The 18465-nt window shown below is 41.9% G+C and overlaps 1 protein-coding gene across 1 annotated transcript; it reads left to right on the top strand.

Annotated features, from left to right (window-relative positions):
• Positions 1–240: 240 nt before the first annotated feature.
• On the top strand, positions 241–17924 carry smyd5 (SMYD family member 5). The gene is made up of 13 exons (XM_017703799.2): positions 241–356; positions 2053–2161; positions 2347–2486; positions 6959–7080; positions 7236–7305; positions 8379–8483; positions 8575–8637; positions 8810–8880; positions 8985–9091; positions 9331–9387; positions 9499–9593; positions 11872–11942; positions 13701–17924. Exons 1-13 carry the CDS (start codon positions 264–266, stop codon positions 13837–13839), a joined length of 1242 nt encoding a protein of 413 aa, XP_017559288.1. The 5' UTR covers positions 241–263; the 3' UTR covers positions 13840–17924.
• Positions 17925–18465: the final 541 nt, after the last annotated feature.

Raw genomic sequence — 18465 nt, 5'->3', positions numbered from 1 at the left:
GCACCTTCCTAAGCAGTATTGTAATCTCTGTAGTCACAATCCTGTAGCTGTATTTAACAGTAAAGCAGTATAAACCAGAAAACAGACCAAAAAGAGACCTGAAGATATAATTATACAACAAGCGCGCCGCTGATTCGCTTTCCGGCTCGCGAAACGTCTCGGAAATAAATAAGGCGTTTTAATCATTGTATATGACGTCAGCGCACTAGGGAGCCGCTGATTGGCCGAGCCCCGCGGGATCCGAATTGACGTCACTTTTCAACATGGCTGCCCCCTTGGATGACATGTTTTCTCGGTGTGTGGATCCCGGGAACGCCAGTAACTGCGTGGAGGTCCGGTTTATCGACAATGTCAAGGTAGGCGGCAGGAGCGGTGTGGCTGGACGAGGAGCGTGTTCTCTGTTAGTGAGCGCAGCTCGTCTGCGGTGGAGCGGCTGAGCGGCTGAGCCCGCTGCTCCCCCAGCGCTGCCCTGCGGTCAGTCACCACAGCCGGACCTGGCCGAACGCTCCAAGACCCCGAGCTGTCTGCTCTGCTGCGTGGTGGCGCTTCACACTGCGCTGCTTTCACATGCTAGTGTAAAACGCGAGTTTTATTCGTTTTAAGGTCGTGCGGTGGACAAAACTGTCCATCTGAGGCCACTTCCCCCGAGACAAAGCCATGCAGGCCTGCTGTGTCCTGTGTTTCTGTCTTCGTCTTTTTAATGAACTTTCATATCATAACAGACTGTTGGGTTTGAGGGAAGGCGTGTGTGGATCATAGACACTCAAGTCCAGTGATAAAAGAATAAGGTCACACTTTATTTGGATGCTCCTCCATAGCTGCTCCCTATATAGCTGCTCCCTGTATAGTTGCTCCTCTACAGATGCTGCTCTATAACTGCTCCCTCTATAGCTGCTCCTTTATAGCTTCTCCTCTACAGATGCTCCTCTACTGATGCTGCTCTATAACTGCTCCCTCTATAGCTGCTCCTTTATAGCTTCTCCTCTACAGATGCTCCTCTACAGATGCTCCTCTACTGATGCTGCTCTATAACTGCTCCCTCTATAGCTGCTCCTTTATAGCTTCTCCTCTACAGATGCTCCTCTACAGATGCTCCTCTACAGATGCTCCTCTACAGATGCTCCTCTACTGATGCTGCTCCCTCTATAGCTGCTCCTTTATAGCTTCTCCTCTACAGATGCTCCTCTGTAGCTGCTCCTTTTATAGATGCTCCTCTATAGCTTCTCCTCTGTAGCTGCTCCTTTATAGATGCTCCTCTACAGATGCTCCTCTATAGCTTCTCCTCTGTAGTTGCTCCTTTATAGATGCTCCTCTGTAGCTTCTCCTCTGTAGCTTCTCCTCTACAGATGCTCCTCTATAGCTTCTCCTCTGTAGCTGCTCCTCTACAGATGCTCCTCTATAGCTTCTCCTCTGTAGCTTCTCCTTTATAGATGCTTCTCCTCTGTAGCTTCTCCTCTGTAGCTGCTCCTCTGTAGCTGCTCCTCTGTAGCTGCTCCTCTACAGATGCCTAAATCACTTACTAACAAACTTTCTGGTGATGTTCAGTTGATTATCAACAACATTATGGTTATGGTTAAGTTTAGGTGTAGGTTTTGCCTTGTGGTTAAGGCTAGGTTTAGGTTTATCAATAGATTTAATCAAATCTTACATACGAACATGACGTTCAGTTACATCTAATAGATATTCAATTGAATTACACTTGACAGATTGAGCATTTACAACGCATCTACATTGGACCATCCAAATAACGCTCAACTTCACGTCAAGTTGCCGTTAATAGGTACTTAGTTGAATGTAACTTAAAGATATACTGAGCATTTACGGTGGACTAACCAAATAAAGTGTTACCAGGAGTAATATAAGGAAGAGAGAAAGACAAGAACATGAGGGAACATGATTTCAGATGAACTCATTAGCAGAAAAGATGGTAGATAGAATTTTGTAAGTAAATGCAGGTTATTTGTTGTACATTTTACAGGACATTAATACGTGTATACGCAAAATTCATCTGGGGTTTGCGTTTCCTTAAGAGTGATGACTTTATGTTTTCAGGGCAAAGGATTGTTTGCCAAGAAACTTTTCAAGAAAGGTGATACCATCTTCATTGAGCAGCCTCTTGTCTGCGCTCAGTTCTTGTGGAATGCCTTATACAAATATAGAGGTAAGTTATTCAGCTGAATCGGCACACAAACTGTAAACATGCAGGCATGTTATCTGTGTTGTTTTCACTGTTGGTAAATAAAAGTATTCTAGCGCTGATGTAAGAAGTAAGTTGTAGATGTGGGATTCTGTGATAGTGTCCTGTGTTATGTTAACCTGAATGTGCTGTCACTCCCCTCTCCCCAGCGTGTGACTACTGTCTGCGCGCTCTAGAAACAGCAGAGGAAAATGCGCGGAGACTCTGTGGTCTGCCTGGCCTCAGCCTGCCTTATCCTGAGCTGTGTAAGGTTCGGCCAGAGCTACATCAGGCTTGTCCACACTGCCAGGTACTGTGCACTCCCTCATTCACATGAATACTGCAAGCTGTCTGTGCTTGTCCTGTCTGATTATTGTATGCATACATTACAAACAAATAAATTAAAAAATAAGTTTTTTTATAGCAACGTCTGCAAACATGCTACATGCTCAAAAGTATGTGGACACACCTCCTCATTATTAAGTTCAAATGTTTCAGCCACACCAATTTTTAACAGGTGTGTAAAATTAAGCACATAACTGTACAATCTCCATAGACAAACACTGGCAGTAGAAAGGGTTGTACTGAAGAGAAGTGACTTTAAATGTGGCACTGTTACAAGATGCCACATTTGCCACAAATCAGTTGATGAAATTTCTGCCCTCCTAGATTTGTCTGGTCAATTATAAGTGGTAAACCATGCAGTCTCACAGAGCGAGCCACTAACATCAACACAACTGTATGTTGAAAGCTTCATGAAATGGGTTTCTATGGCCAAACAGCTGCTCGCAAGCCTGTGATAACAATATGTGATCAGACTGTGAGTGGTGTGAAGTTTGCCACCACTGTACTCTGGAGCAGTGGAACTGTCTTCTCTGGAGTGATAAATCACGCTTCATTATCTGGCAGTATGATTGGCGAATCTGGGTTTAGCAGATGCCAGGAGAACACTACCTACCTGAATGCATAGTGCCAAGAGTGAAGTTTAGTGGAGGAAGGATAATGGTCTGGGCCTGTTTTTCAGGGTTTGGGCTCTTAGTTCCAGTGAAGGTCAATGTTAATGTTGCAGCATGCAAAGACATTTTAGACAGTTATATACTTCACACTTGTTAGAAACAGTTTAGGGAAGGCCCTTTCCTGTTTCAGCATGACTGTGCCCTGTGCACAAAGTGAGCTCTGTAAAGACATGGTTTGGCAAGTGTGGTGTGGAGGAACTCTGGTGGCCTGCATAGAGTCCTGACTTCAACCCCACTGAGCACCTTAGGATGAATTGCAGCATCGATTGTGAGTTGTTCTTGTTCTTGTTTAACATCAGTGTTTGACCCCACACTCTCTCTAATCCTGTGGACAGCGTTCCATTAAAAGTGGAGGTTATTATAGGTGCAAAGGGGACCAGCTCTATACTGAGACCCATGGGTTTGAAATGGGATGTCCAACAATCTCATATGGGTGTGATCAGGTGGCAACATAGTGTATCTGTTGCACTGCTCTGTCACTGCATGAAAAAAGCCAAGTAGACCTCTGAAGTTGTGCAACATTCTGTAGTTCACGTCTTGCTCAAATGAGAAACTCCAGCTCTAACCGGGTTTTCTCTGAGAAAAATGAATGATCGTTTTTGGAAAAATGCTCTCTTACCAAAGAATGTTACAGAGCTTGTTGTCTTGTCCTTGTGCACATTTCCCCCTGAATGTGACTGAATCCTCTAATTTACAAGGTCATTAAAGAGCTGAAAAATGAGAATCAGAATCAGAAGAAGTTTTATTGCCATTGTCAATGAACAGGATTCACAGACTAGGAATTTGCTTCGGCATGAAGGTGCAACATAAAAACAAGTAGTAATAGGCATGCAAAATTAAGTCCACATAAATAAATACTCTATGCAAATATATAGATAGAATTAATAAAAATAAAAATACAAAAGACATGTACAAAAGTACTATATACAACAGTGCAGGTGGAGTAGTGCAATTCAAGTAAAGTGACCAAGGCAGGGTTATAAAGAGGTAAGTGACGTGATTATATATTGTTCTTGAGTCCAATGGCAGAGGGGAAGAAACTGTTCCTGTGGCGGGAGGTTCTGGTCCGAATGGCCCGAAGCCTCCTGCCCGAGGGGAGTGGATCAAATAGTCCGTGTGCGGGGTGAGAAGGGTCTGCTATAATCCAATCCACTCTCCCCACAGTCCTGGAGATGTACAGGTCTTGGAGAGATGGGAGGCTGCAGCCTATCACCTTCTCAGCGGAGCGCACAATGCGCTGCAGCCTTTGTCTGTCCCTGGCAGTAGCCCCAGTATACCACACTGTGATGGAGGAGCTGAGGATGGACTCGATGATGGCCGTGTAGAACTGTACCATCAGCTGGGCCGGCAGTTTGGCTTTCCTCAGCTTCCGCAGAAAGTACATCCTCTGCTGAGCCTTCTTGATGAGGGAGCTGATGTTCAGCTCCCACTTGAGGTCCTGGGTGATGGTGGTGCCAAGGAACCGGTAACAGTCCACAGTGGTGATGGAGGTGTCGGTAAGGATAAGGGGGGCCAGGGGGCTTGTGGCTTTCCTGAAGTCCACAGTCATCTCCACTGTCTTCTGGGCATTGAGCACCAAGTTGCTGTTGCTGCACCAGGTCACCAGCCGGTCCACCTCCTTCCTGTAGGCAGACTCATCACCGTCTGCGATGAGTCCAATGAGGGTGGTGTCGTCCGCAAACTTAATCAGTTTGACAGAGTCATGGAAGGAGGTGCAGCAGTTGGTGTACAGGGAGAAGAGCAGAGGGGAAAGTACACAGCCCTGAGGAGATCCTGTGCTTAAAGTCTGCGTGTCCTGTTGGCTCTGTAGGCAAACTGCAGGGGGTCTAGAAGGGGGTTGGTGATGGACTTGAGGTGGGATTAAACCAGACGTTCAAAGGTCTTCATGACTACGGACGTTAGGGCCACAGGCCTGTAGTCATTAAGTCCTGTGGCGCGTGGTTTCTTGGGGACAGGGACGATGGTGGAGGACTTGAAACAGGCTGGGACATGGCATGACTCCAGGGAAGAGTTGAAGATTCCCGTGAAGACTGGGGCCAGCTCATCAGCACAGTGTCTCAAGGTGGCAGAGGACACGGAGTCAGGGCCCGAAGCCTTGTGTGGATTTAGCCTCTTAAACAGCCTGTTCACATCCTCCTCCTGGACTGAGAGGGCAGAGGGGGCAGATGGGCAATCCAAAGTGGTTGAGTGTATTGTGGTGTGGGGGGTGAAGGATGGGGGGTGTGAGTCCATGACTTCAAAACGTGAATAGAAGTCGTTAAGGTCGTTAGCCAGTTTGAATTCTTCTGAACAATGAGGTGCTCTGGGCCTATAGTTGGTGATCTCTTTCAGCCCCCTCCATACAGTGGCAGAGTCGTTAGCATAGAACTGCTGCTTCAGACGAGCATTGTACTTGGATTTAGCCTTTAACACCTCCCTGCTAAATTCATACTTTGCACCTCTGTAGCTGACTCTGTCTCCCTCTCTGAAAGCAACCTGTTTCTGCTGGCGAAGCTGTCTGAGTTTTGGTGTGAACCAGGGTTTACCATTATTAAAAGTGATTCTGGAGCGTGATGGGATGATGCTGTCTTCACAGAAATGTATATATGACGTCACGGTATCTGTGTTTTCATCTAAGCTCTCTGTAGATGCCTTGAACATGTCCCAGTCTGTGGTGTCCAAGCACGTGCGTAGCTCCTCAACAGCTTCACTGGTCCACTTTTTATATGTCCTCACGACAGGTTTAGAGAGCTTTAGTCTCTGTCTGTACGCAGGGATCAGGTGAACCATGACATGATCTGAGAGTCCTAAAGCCGCACGGGGCACAGCACGGTAAGCACCACTCACTGTAGTGTAACAGTGATCCAACGTGTTCCCCTCTCTGGTCGGGCATGTGACAAACTGTTTGTATTTCAGTAGTTCATGATTAAGTTTCGCTTTGTTAAAATCTCAGAGGATTATAACAAGGGAGTCCGGTAAAGACCGCTCCACGTCCATAATCTGGTCCGCCAGAGCGCGCTCAGCTTCGTGCACATCGGCGCTCGGTGGAATGTAAATAGCGGCCAGAATAAATGAAGAAAACTCACGTGGGGCGTAGAACGGCTTACAGTTAATGAAAATGTATTCCAGAGAAGGAGAGCAGTGTTGGGAAATCACTGTCACATCTGAGCACCAGGCGTTGTTGATATAGAAACAGACTCCTCCACCTTTCGTTTTACCTCCGGCAAGTTCCCGTTGTCTGTCCGCGTGGAGGAGCTGGAATCCCTCAAGATGGAGCGCACAGGAGGGGTCTGTGTGTTCAACCACGTCTCTGTGAAGCACAACACACTAGAGGAGGAAATGTAGCATTGCTACATTCATGCTACTAGCTGGCAAACACTCCCATGTATTGAACTAAACTACAGCAATATTATATAATAACATCAGCTATTCAGACTGTAGGATACTCTTGTCAAAGAAGCTTGACTGCCATATTTTACAAAGCTCATGTTTATTTGGTGTGTTTTGAGGGGTGTTGTGGTGAGGTTGTCAATCTTATGATGTCAGTTCAACTCGCACCAGTGTTGGCTTGCATATCTCAAGGTTGATTTAAAAAATACCATTCATTTTTTCCTCATAGAGAACACCAGTATAGACTTGAAGGTCCTAATATGGGTATGAGACCAACTGTAGAATGACAACACTACTTCAGCGATCTAATAGCTCAAGTCCTTAATGCAGTTCTTCTTGGTCATCTGAGTGGAATACATAACTTTCTTACCTGATTGATGTGTGTTGCCCCCTGCAGGTGATGTACTGTAGCAGCGAGTGTAAGCGGGCTGCATGGGAGCAGTATCACCGGGTCCTGTGTCTGGGCCCGTCCCGTGAGGATCCTGATCATCCAATCAACAAGCTGCAGGATGCATGGAGGTGAGATGTAAAGTAAAGCTTGAGTTTATCTTTACATGATGTGTCTTGTAATGAGTTATCTTGTTTGTTTTGGTGGGAGAGGTTATTACAGCATAACAGCATTATAGACTACTGCTGACTGAGCAGGTCTTTTTCCTTTTGTTGTTGATGTTTAGGAATGTACATTATCCCCCTGAAACCTCCAGCATCATGCTAATGGCAAGGATGGTGGCAGTTGTCAAGCAGGTACACATTTCCCCACAGTCTTTCAAAGGGATAGATGAGGTCATTGCCCGTCTTATGGTTAGGATGTTGTGGCCAGGGTCGTGTGATGGATATTTGTCAGAGATTTAATAAAAATCTTGATTTAAATTTTACGTCTGTTTTGACTGGCTGCCCTGTGTTGTGTGTCGTTTAAAAAGCACTGCAGGCTGAAACACTCCTTGTAACTTCAATTGAATGGGCTGACCTGCTTTATGGTGAATAGATGGATCTATGGAAATGCATTGTTTTTTGTGACATCACAAAATTAATGAGCACAAAACAGGCTGTGTTGCAGCTTTATTTGCATATATGAAATACATGTATGTGTCTGGGAAACAAACTATATTTTGAAGCGTTAATAATACATTTATTTCAATATATATATATATATATATATTCAATTCAATATATATTCCTATGATATAGGCCCTTTAAGCATGGGGTGGGAACATAACAGTGCTCTGTGTTTCCCAAAGTATCCAGACACCCCTTTTAATGAATAAATTCAGCTTTAGGTACACCTATTGCTGAAAATTACTGTTGAATGGTGCACACAGCTTGTGTAACCTCTTTAGAAAAAGCACTGCCAATAGAATGAGACACTGGCGTAGCCACATGTGAGCGTGAGGTCACCATTTCCAGTGCCAACTGTCAGCTAGAGGGGTATAAAGCCTTCCCACTGTGGAGCAATAAAACTGTGGTGATGGAGCGTCATTAAGCATATGGAATGAGTGTGTTCAAATGGTGTTTGTGATCCATAGTTAATAATGCAATGTCAATACCTGACCTCATTCATGCTCTTGTAACTGAATGCAATAACATCCTCAAACAACATCATGCTTAGTGTAAAGCCTTCTCAAAAGCACAGAGGCTGTTAATGCAACACTGGTCCCTATTAATATGCTTGATTTGAGAAGAAACTTTAGATAACTAGGTATCAACAAAGTTTCAGGAACACAGTATAGAAGCTGTGCTTATTGATAACAGTTATTGATATCAGTTTTTAATGTGTACATGGTTGATTTTTTTTTTTTTTTTTTCTTCTTTTCTTCCAGGCTCAGGACAAAGGGCGCTGGCAGAGGCTTTTCTCCCATTTTTGCAGCCGTGCGGCCAATGAGCAGGAGGAGATAGCACATAAGTTGCTAGGAGAGAAGTTCCAGGTTGGAAATGACTGATCACTTCCATACCGGAGCAATTACCTTTCTTTCATTTCTATACTTTTTTAATGCTTTTCACTTTCTCTCCCCTCAGGGACAGCTTGCTTTGCTGCGTAACCTTTTGACCACAGCACTCTATGATGATTACCTCAGCCAAGTCAGTGCATATCTTTTCATAGAGCAATTTTGGAAGGTTTTTACAGTGGTTTGAATTTCCCCATTACTTTAAAAGTCTTTAAACTGAATGTCATAGGTGTAAAATTGAAGGCATATGAAGGATGAAGTGTGGGTGGCTAAGACTGTGAGTAAAATCTCTGGTTTTTATGTAGTGGTTCACTCCAGAGGGATTTCGCTCTCTCTTTGCTCTTGTCGGGACCAATGGGCAGGGTATTGGAACTAGGTAAGAGCTTCACTTCTCTAAGGCTTGAGCCAATGATTATTTGTCCATCAACTCTGCTTCTGGAGATATGTATTTTTGAGCCCAATTGCCGGTTCTTTGTCCAGTTCCCTGAGCCAGTGGGTCCATGCTTGTGATGCACTGGAGCTTCCCCACCAACAGAGGGAGCAGCTGGATGCCTTTATTGACCAGTTATACAAGGACATTGATAAAGGTCACTGTTCTTCCAAATACACATAGCAAACTGTGCTGTAGACATAAAAAGATTGATATGTGCCGTACTAAGTGACAACCGTCTGCACAGCTCACACTCGCACTTACTGACACGCAATGCACAGAAAAATAAAAGGTATTCTCGCCTCTATATTTATATATGTTGGTTTGCTGAGATGTGAAATAGGTTTGATGGATGGAAGGTTTCTGTAGATTGTCGTTTTCATGCTTGTCTTACAGAAACGGGTGATTTTCTCAACTGTGAAGGCTCCGGTCTCTACCTTCTGCAAAGCTCATGTAAGAATGGTTCCTTCTCATGTTTTCCACTCGTGTACATTCATTCTGCAGATTTATACAGCACTTTTTAGGCCTGAAGTGTTACCTGTCGCTGTTCCCTTTGTTGTCAAGGTAACCACAGCTGCGTGCCCAACGCAGAAGCATCCTTCCCTGACAACAACTTCCTGCTTCACCTCAGCGCCCTGAGTGACATCCGGCCTGGAGAGGTCAGAGACCTTGCTTGTGGCTCAGCACGGGTTACGTCCCACCCCAGGGGGACTAGTTCTTGTATTCAGAAGTTTATAGACTCGTGTTGTCAGTTAGAATTACAGTGCAGGCTGAGGATCGGATCAGTTTTGGCAGCCTGTCAGAGAGAGTGAAAAGGCTTACATCTGCCCGCTCTGGTGCCGTCACACAGAATCTACAAGACTGTTATTCAGATTGGGGATGTTCTGTTTATCCAGCGGCAAATAAGATTCAAGAGGCTCTGTTCTAATGGTCAATAAAGTCTTTTCCAGTGCGGGATGCTTTAGTATAAACCAGATTGCAAATAGATTGAGAGTGAGAATGGTCTGAGGGCAAATACATTCTTGAGTACTTCTTTATTGCGCAGCTCTAGAGTGTGTCTGAAGAAGTAAGGGCTTCTAGGAATGTTTGTCTTATGCATTTGAGAATTAGTTTATCTGCTTGGTTTACGTTTAGTAATATTAAATTGCTTGGTAAATAATTGTCTTTTAGAGGAAAGTATTCAATTCTTTAATTGATTCAAGGTATGCACAGTTTGGGTTCCGCTGGTCAAATGAGATACTTTATTATTTTCTAAGTGAAAATTAAAACACATTCTCTGAAGAGAACACACTTGTATACATTTTGATGCACAATTACTGTTTATTTGCTGAATATAGCAAAAATTCTGGCGCGTTTTATTTTTTCCAATATGCCAAACTCAGCAAATACATAGAAACTGTGCAAAAAATGAAACATAAATTTGTTTTTCTATAGAGGACATGTGCACTTAGAACTGTTCACTTATAACATCAACAAAACATAACCTGTCTGGGGGTATTCAAAATTAATAAAATCATAGAAAAAAAATAATGGTATTAATATTTCTGTTTTCATTTTAGTTATAAAATTTCAAAGTGCATCACAGATGTATAAATAAAACACTAAGTGAATAAATAACAGCACAGGTTAGACCATAAACGAACAACAAGCCACATTATTCAAAGCATAAACAAAGCAGTTCAAATTGCTTTACATAAGGATAAGCAAAATAAAAACAGCATAAAGTACATAAGGGATTAAATTAATTGGTGATTAAATATTTAATAATTAAAGATGCAATACAAATGATATAAAGTTGAAATTAAAGTGACCGAGTAAATGAAATACAGAATAAATAGCAAAAAGTTAAGTAACAAAAATGCTAGCCTAAACCAATATGTTTTAACTGGTGTATCTAAACACACACATAGAGCTTACATTCCTGAAAGAAAATCATCTTCCACCATCTGAGCTGTAAGTGATCTTGGGGGTCTGCAGTAAGTCTGCAGTAAGTCTGCCTCAGTTGAGGAAAGGGGTCTGGACAGGCTCTGAAACACATTACAGTAGTCTAATCTAGAAGTTATGAGAGCATGAAATGAATTCTCAGCATTTTGGAGGGATTCCATGTGTCTTATTTTAAAGCGAGTTGTATGCAAAAGTTTGAACACCCCCAGTGAAAAATGTTTGGTTGATGATGAGGTAGCACGTCCTCTGCAAGAAACTTAAATTTGACATTTTTTCTTCTAATTTTACTGCACAGCTTCCGTTTATTTTCAACATGTTGAAGGGAAAAAAACATAAAATGTAAAAGTTTTGCATAGGCCAAATGTATGTTTTAACTTTTCCCCCAACATGATAAACTCATCAAACAACTGTAATTGTACATTAAAATATATAAAAGTGTGTTCTCTGTAGAGGGCCTGTGTTTGTTTGCCATCATCAACAAATCAATAAACAACAAAACACGCAGTTTGACTAGGTTTGATCAAACGTTTGTCTTCTGTGTGTTCCTCAAATAGGAAGATGCAGTCTTAGAGACATAACTGATATGAGACGATGATAAACGAGCATCCAGTGTTACAAAAAGGTTTTAACTGTAGCTTTTGCTGGCGAGGTCAAGGATTAAATCTCCAGCCTTATTTGGAGCAGATCTTTTATGTTATTTTGCTTGTTGTTTTCTGTTATCATTTATCTCCTTTTACCTTCCAACCTGGATCAAACATGATCACAACTGTCCTTTACTGTTGTTAAGACATGATCAGAGTCAGAAAAATCAATTTGGTGTTCTTGGTCTACAGTTGAGCTTTAGCCGTAGAATGGAGGCTGTAGCCTTTACAAGAATAACATCTCTCCACAGCTAGTTATCACCTGGGTGAAGCACAGATTCAGTTGCAGAGCTAATTGGTAGTCGACTGTAACCTTCCTCTCATTAAATTCTTTATTCTGGGCTCTCTGTAGGAAATCTGCATCAGCTACTTGGACTGTTGCCAGCGAGACAGGAGTCGTCATAGCCGGCACAAGATCCTGAGGTAAATGAATGTAACCCCTTGTCTGAGAATCCTTTGCGAAAAGCCCCTGTTGAGGCAGCCTCCAGGGGGGATCAATTACTTTTCAGCAGGCTTATGCCAGTGGGATCACTGGCATAAACCAGTGATCCCAGGTAAGCGAGATTAGCGCTTGGGCCCCTGCTCTCTATTGATCACTTACTTGCCTATTGACAGTCTGTCCAGTACAAAAACAGGGCAGGTTTATTTGGAAATTCCACTTGATCTGTGGTATATTCACTTTATCATGCAAGAAGTCTCGCTTCACACTGAAAAGCTGCTGTTCAGCTATCCGGCTGTGGAGCTGGAGACAAGCAGGCTTCCTCCTGATGACTTATTAGCCAGCTTTCTTATATTGAAGTGGTTCAAGAGACCTTGAGAAAACCTGGAGTTCTGTTATCAGCGAGCACTGGGTGGGGTGAGAAAATGCTGCCTTGTGTAATAACGTTTATTTATTTATATTTATTTTTTATTTTTTTGTCCAACAGGTTCGCAGGTGCAAAAGTGAACATTCCTGACAGTTTAAACTAGCGTCTAACTGAGATTGGATGGTTATTGCATGGATATATTACTGAAATTCCCACTGTTTTAAGAGCCTATAATCCTGTTTTTTTCCGCTGGGGTAAAACCAAGCCAACATTATCCAACGTTTACATGACCGTTTTGGAACTTCTCTTTATCTTTTAGAGTTACACAGGCTGTTTTTTCATCAGGTCTTGAACACAAAACACCAGCATGGCAAAAAATAAAAATAAAAGCCTTTAGCTGGGGGTAAATATGTCACAGCACAAGCCTGAGGAGCAGATGAAAAGAAACCAAGAAACAAGCTAACAATTCTAGTAACCCACCCCGACGCCCTTGTTTATTTAGGTTTTATTCAAGTTTGCTGTTTATTTAAGTTTATGAAATGTCACTGTTGGGTATTGACACTCATTTGACAGTCCAGACTTTACAATGGACAGCAATATCAGTCAGTACACACAATTTAACTAAATCTTGTGGACTGCTCGACCAACATTAACAGGCTTTGAATACTCATTTATCAGATTCTTGTTTATGGTATATTACTATAGTTTTAGCTCTTTTGGCTCTCATAGTATTTCCAAACACCACATAGGAAAATGAATACCAATCTAGCAAATAAATATTCTGGTGTTCAAATTATTTCGGCCCTTCCAAAATTGTTGAATATATAAAATTATCATCTGATAGTTTTGTTTCAGATGATCAGAATTTTTTATCTTAGATTAAAATTGGTATCAGTGACCAGTTTTATATCAAATGGGCCTAAGTATAAATTAAGCATTTTCCACTCCTCCAAAATTATTAGAAATTGTATTTTCTGCTTCTCATGATCCAGATATTTCCAAACACATTCAGTGATGTTGAGGTCTGGACTCTGAGGTGGTCAGTCCATAGGTCTGAGAACACCAGCAGCTTCTTTATTTGATTTGCAAATATTCTTCTTTGTTGTCTTATTTGCTTTTCTCAGTGAGGGTTACTTCGCAGCTACACATCCTTTCAGACTGGAAGGTTGGACAGAAACACCTGTGGGCTTTTTAGATCTGAAGCAGGAGTGGAGCTTGGTTTTCTCCTTTCTCTCAAAGATGAATTCTTATAGTGCGATTTATCTGACTGTGAATGGTGGTTGTGAATGGAAATTATGTAAATGAAGGGTGGTCTCTTTTGCACAGTACATAATGTAACAATACAACTCTCTTTTTCTCTTTGTTCTCTTCTCAGGGAGAACTACCTGTTTGTGTGCTCGTGCCAGAAGTGCATGTCCCAAATGGATGATGCGGATGTGACATCAGAGGATGAGGATGAAGGAGAAGGAGAGACGGAGGGGGACGACATGGAGGACGAGATGACAGACGTGTGATGAAGATCAAGTTTCAACCACCTACATATCTTTCTGTGGACGTTTACACTGGGTAGCATCACCTTAGAGAAAGCACTCATTTCACCCAAGAGAACCTGCCTTGATGTTCATACAGCAGAAGGCTAAGACCCCAGGCTATGCAAAATATCCTTTTTTTCCCCCTTCTATCTCAATTTCTACACCTTTTCTGGATCCTTTACCATTAGTAGTTTCCTTCTGAGAAGACTGCCATTTTCATCCCTCACATCATTAATTACAGACTGATTCACTGCATCTGTGTAGGATTTAAGATGGTGCTCAGATTTTCTCTTAACTCAAGCTTGGTTATAAGCCAGTAGAACAAATCAGAGACCAGGTGCCCATCAATGCACTGAGGTATGGTATTTAGATTTAGGTCGCTGAGCATAAAACCTTATAATTCGTCATAGAGAAGTGGTCCTACATTTCTCCATCCTTGTGGAGAGCTTTCTCTCATTTACTGTATGTACAAAAAAAGTGACCATGCAGCATGTTTACCAAAATTGTAGTTTACTCATCTCAAAACCAGAGGCCGTGTATGGTTTATAGACCTCTGAGCGGTTCCAGCTTGCTGTAGCAATTACACATCACAGTAAATGATTGCGGCTCTGGCAGTGCCACTAATGTGGGAGAGAGCCCGGAGTTCAGAGCAGGTCTAAGTTGATGGACCGTTATGTGGCAGGTATGCAGTGAGTTAGTTCTGCTGTATCAGCCGCCAAGCAGATGAATTTTGCCTCAGGATTCTGTTTTTGATGTCAAACGAGGACAGTCTGCAGTGTTGCCGCAGATAGGAAAATTCTGGCAATCGCATTTTATACCTCTTGTCATAATCCTTCGGCACTTAATACAGTCATCCTCTGTTTACGGAATTCATTTTCGAACCCTCGCACTTTCCTCCTGGCGTGGATGCCTTTTATTGACAATTTCCTCCTGTCTGTTCCTTCAAGCACACGCCAAAACAATTAAACATTTAAGGCGGCAGATGCTAAATAAAACATAACCGAAGACCTTCTGACTGCAATAATAATCACATGTGACAGTTTGAGAGTGCTCTACCCTTAAAATTGAAATGATTCCTTTTTTGAACATTCAGTGCTTCAGTGCTTTTTTATCTTGCCAAAGCATCAGACCAAATAATGAATAGATTAACATACACTAGTGGCATGTCCTCCCCCCTCTCTTTGCATGTCCTCTTTGTTCTGCCATCAAGACTCATATTTTGTATATGGCTTAAAGCTGGTGCTGAACTAGGATCAGTTTTTTTTGTCCCTTCACTGCATCATCTTTATGGGCTGGCAGTAACCGAGCACTAATCAACTGGCACTGACACACTTATGGATCAGTTATTTTTGTTCATGACATTTTGATGGTCACAGGAAAAAAAGAAGCCATTTAAGCTGCAATAATGATTAAAAAAAAAATCATAACACTTTATTTGAAGGCTTCTTTCACAGAGACTTCAAAAGCACTTTCATTGAACGGCATATTTACAAAGCAAGTAGAGTATTTATGAAATGTTTGTGCTTCTCATAATATGCCCATCGATGTAATGTAAACAGTAATAGGACGAGAACGACATCTTTACTTCCATCTATCAATAAGCTAAATGTGAGGGTGCTCATAGCATAATAGTAATAAATAATATATTTTCCTTCAGAGATTACTTTGCAGTACAGCTATTACTTCGCAGTATCTTGCGAGTACGTTCGATACATACATGCCATATATATGTCCCTACATCTCGTCGCTGTCGGAACCAAACCTCTTATCTATGATATGAACCTTAAATTTGTATACGTGTTCCCTTATGTCATACAATGTCATTTACTTCATGAAACATCGTCATCTTGTGAATACTTTCCAAAGTCTTTCCCAATTCTTCAAGCAGTTCTTTTGGAATGTTATTCAGTGCTTATGTATGTTGAATAAATTCTGTGTGAAGTTAGCTTTCAGTTGCTAAAATAATGTTATGGTTTATGATCTATAACAAATTTTTTATGCCCCATTTAAAAAGTACATGCTGCATCTGGAAACCGTTTCTGCATGGCCATTTGCCAATAGACGCTTTAAAGGCAACCTAAACAGTGATTTTATCATTAGCATTGAATTTGCAAAGGAGATGTCAGATTCGCAAGATGCCATGGTGTTCCTGTTTATTATGGTATACGTACTGATGTAATCTCAATATAATATCAGTGTGACGCTACAGCGTTACAGTCCATGATATAGGACTTAGAACCCTTATAAAAACCTGCATCTACCGTACGTGTTCGTACGTTTCCTCATGTTAGTACGTTGTCATTTATAATCATAAAACATCTCATCATCTTGAACACCTATGATGCATATAGACCATACATTTTCATACATATCACTGCTGTTGGACCAAAACCTCGGATCTTCAAAGTGCTAACTTTACAGGAGAAGGAAAAAGCTTTACATTTAGTGTAATCCAATGGAACCAGACATTTTTTCAAGTAAATTTGCATGCAACATGAAGGACAGTATGTCATTTCAAATTATGTCAAAAACTGAGATGCAAGGTTTTAGTCCGAGAGCAGTGATATGTTCCCTGTGTTTGTACAGTCATTTTCTTTATAGAGCATTTCATGTCATCTAGTTAATACTTACCATAGGCTGTTCACTAATGTAGTATTGCATTTGAAATATTATCACTGTCCAAAAACATATGCATCTTTTTTTTTTTCTTTTTTTTTTGTCGATTTTTGTTTTTCTGCTTCATTTGAACTTGGCAGCTGTCCTTTATATTGTGTGAAAGTTTCATGATGAAAGGACCAATAGAATAGTCTTGGAATAAACCCTCTTTACGTTAACGTACATTAAAAGTAAAGAACTTTTTTTGCCCTCTCCTATAAAGTTAACATTTTGTATATCGCTTTTGTCAGAACAAAAATGGTCCATTCATCATGAGATGTTGACATAATGTGAAAGACAACAGGCGTTTTCAAATTGTCAAAAACTGAAAAACTGTGAAACTGGAGATACAAGGTTTTGTTCCAACAGCAGCGATATAGATGTTGTTCTTTGCACAGCGACAGTATTTTACTCTGTGCTTATCTATATCTTATGAAGTCTCTGCGCAGGTAGCCTTCAGTTTACCCAAAAAAGAGAAAAGGTTACAGTTGAAGATGTAGGACTTTTTTTTGAAACCCCTTGTAAAAATGGATACATGCTGTATCTGCAGTCCATCTCTGCGGGGCCGTGTTTGAATCAGCTCTGTGCCTCTGGGTGATCTCTTGCTGAATGGGGCTGTAACATGAGTCGAACATCCTGTGTGTGAGGATGAAAGGGGAAGCATTATGAGGCAGAGGCGATGGACACCTGGGGCCGTGCCTGCGAGGAATGACCCCTAGCGCTCAGAGCCGCCAGACCCTCTGAGCTCAGGCCAAAGTCACACCGGGAACACTCCGGAATGTTCTGGCAGAACGGCCCTCTTTGAATACAGCCACACAACGGCGTCGCTTCAGATCAGCTGAACACGAGGGGTCGGGGAGCATGGCCTGCAAGGAAAGAGCCCGATAGAGATGTTCAAATGAAGATAGAGGGAGAAGAGAAGGAGGGGTCTGGACACGAGGGCACAACTTGAATGAAAGACAATTATAACCAGCGAGGGGGGGGAAAAAAAAAAGTCTTTATTCCGACAAAACCCGAGGCCGGAAAGACTGAATTTACATTTCAAAATGAGATTGGAGAGGAATGGGGAGGGAGGGGAGGGGAGGGGAAAAACACTGGCACATTATGATCATTGCAAACTCACGCAGAGCAACTGAAATAACACAATTTGCATCTTGTGATTAAAACGGTTGGATCTTGTTTAAGCATATTTGTGACACTCAGATTCATTTAGATGCATTCGCAAAGCCAGCAATTCCAATTTAATATACAATTGTTTACATGTGGAGATGGCTAATGCTAACGATGGCTTTTGTTTGAGTGCTCCCGGTGACTCACGCACAGCATGTTCACGTTTGCAGTTTCACTACATTAGCTCCAAACACTTGGACCATGTTCGCCTCAAACGACACCAATAAAGACAAGTGCAAAGACTCCTCCTCTTCCTTCAGCCCTGCGTAACGGACGACATGGCGTATTTTTCCTTGAGGCTGTTTGAATGTTTTTACTTTGTGTTGGTTTGGTTTTCTTTCATTTGTTTCTTCTTTCTATTTCTGCCCCTCTTTCAATCCTCGATTCCCCTCCCTCTCTCACTTTTTCTTTATTCTTTCCCTTTTTGCCTCTTGTCCCTGTAACTGAATCTTTTCCCTTTTTTTTTTGTTTCTACCTCTCTTTCTGTCCCTCTGCCTATCTTTCTTCCTGTCTCTGTTTCTGTCTGTTCTTCTTTTTTGGCTTCTCTCTTTTTTCTGTTCTTTTTCCTTCTTTATTTCTGTCATTTTCTTTTGTTTATTCATTATTTCTTTCTACTTACCCTATAGGGCCAAAATTATTTGGACATTAGATGTTTCAGCCACACCCATTGCCAACAGGTGTGTAAAATGAAGCACATAGCAATGCAGTCTCCGTAGATGAAGATTGACAGTAAAGTGGGTCATACTGAAGAGCTCAGTACCACAAGTCAGCAAAGTCCTGCTA

This window comes from Pygocentrus nattereri, chromosome 11 (genome assembly GCF_015220715.1).
Source record: "Pygocentrus nattereri isolate fPygNat1 chromosome 11, fPygNat1.pri, whole genome shotgun sequence".
NCBI lineage: Eukaryota > Metazoa > Chordata > Actinopteri > Characiformes > Serrasalmidae > Pygocentrus > Pygocentrus nattereri.
This window is presented reverse-complemented; position numbering and strand designations above follow the sequence as displayed.